This window comes from Geospiza fortis, unplaced genomic scaffold (genome assembly GCF_000277835.1).
Source record: "Geospiza fortis unplaced genomic scaffold, GeoFor_1.0 scaffold406, whole genome shotgun sequence".
In the NCBI taxonomy this organism is placed as follows: domain Eukaryota; kingdom Metazoa; phylum Chordata; class Aves; order Passeriformes; family Thraupidae; genus Geospiza; species Geospiza fortis.
Window position 1 is genome coordinate 46,439 of NW_005054697.1, and position 778 is coordinate 47,216.

Here is a 778-nt window from a genome sequence, read left to right on the forward strand (position 1 = left end):
GGGCCGGCAGCCGCCCCCTCCCCGCTGCCCGCCATGAGCGGCTCTTTCGATAAGAAGCTCTCCAGCATCCTGACGGACCTCTCGGGCTCGCTGAGCTGCCATGCAGCCTCCAAGGACTCTCCCACCCTGCCGGAGTCCTCGGTCACCGACCTGGGCTACTACACGGGCCAGCACGACTACTACCCGGGCCAGCCGTACGGGCAGCCCGTGGGTCATTACCCCTACCCTCAGTTCAACCTCAACGGCATCGGAGCCGCCGGCACCTACTCGCCCAAATCCGAGTATTCCTACAGCCCCTCGTACCGCCAGTACGGGCACTTCAGGGAGCAGCAGCTCCCGGCGCAGGAGGCAGGTACGGACAGACAGAGGGCCCGGCGGGCCTGGGGCCGTGCCCGCCCCGCTGCTCCCGCGGGGCTCCGGAGGGGCCTCGGTGGGGCTTTAACCCTGGGCTTTATGGGGTTTTAACCCTGGGCTTTATGGGGTTTTAACCCTGGGCTTTATGGGGTTTTACACCCCTGGCTTTATGGGGTTTTACCCCCCTGACTTTGTGGGGTTTTACACCCCTGGCTTTATGGGGTTTTACACCCCCGGGCTCTGTGGGTTTTACCCCCCTGACTTCGTGGGGTTTTACCCCCGGGTTTTGTGGGGTTTTACCCCCCAACTTTGTGGGGTTTAAACGCCCTAGCTTTGTGGGCTTTTACACCCCTGACTTTGTGGGGCTTTAACCCTGGGCTTTATGGGGTTTCAACCCCCTGACTTTGTGGGGTTTTACCCCCCT

At 62.2% G+C, this 778-nt stretch overlaps 1 protein-coding gene across 1 annotated transcript; it reads left to right on the forward strand.

Annotated features, from left to right (window-relative positions):
* The first annotated feature begins 6 nt into the window (after positions 1 to 6).
* DLX3 (distal-less homeobox 3) lies at positions 7 to 465 on the forward strand. Its single transcript, XM_031065195.1, has one exon. The coding sequence runs from the start codon at positions 34 to 36 to the stop codon at positions 463 to 465; it is 432 nt and encodes a 143-aa protein (XP_030921055.1). The 5' UTR covers positions 7 to 33.
* Positions 466 to 778: the final 313 nt, after the last annotated feature.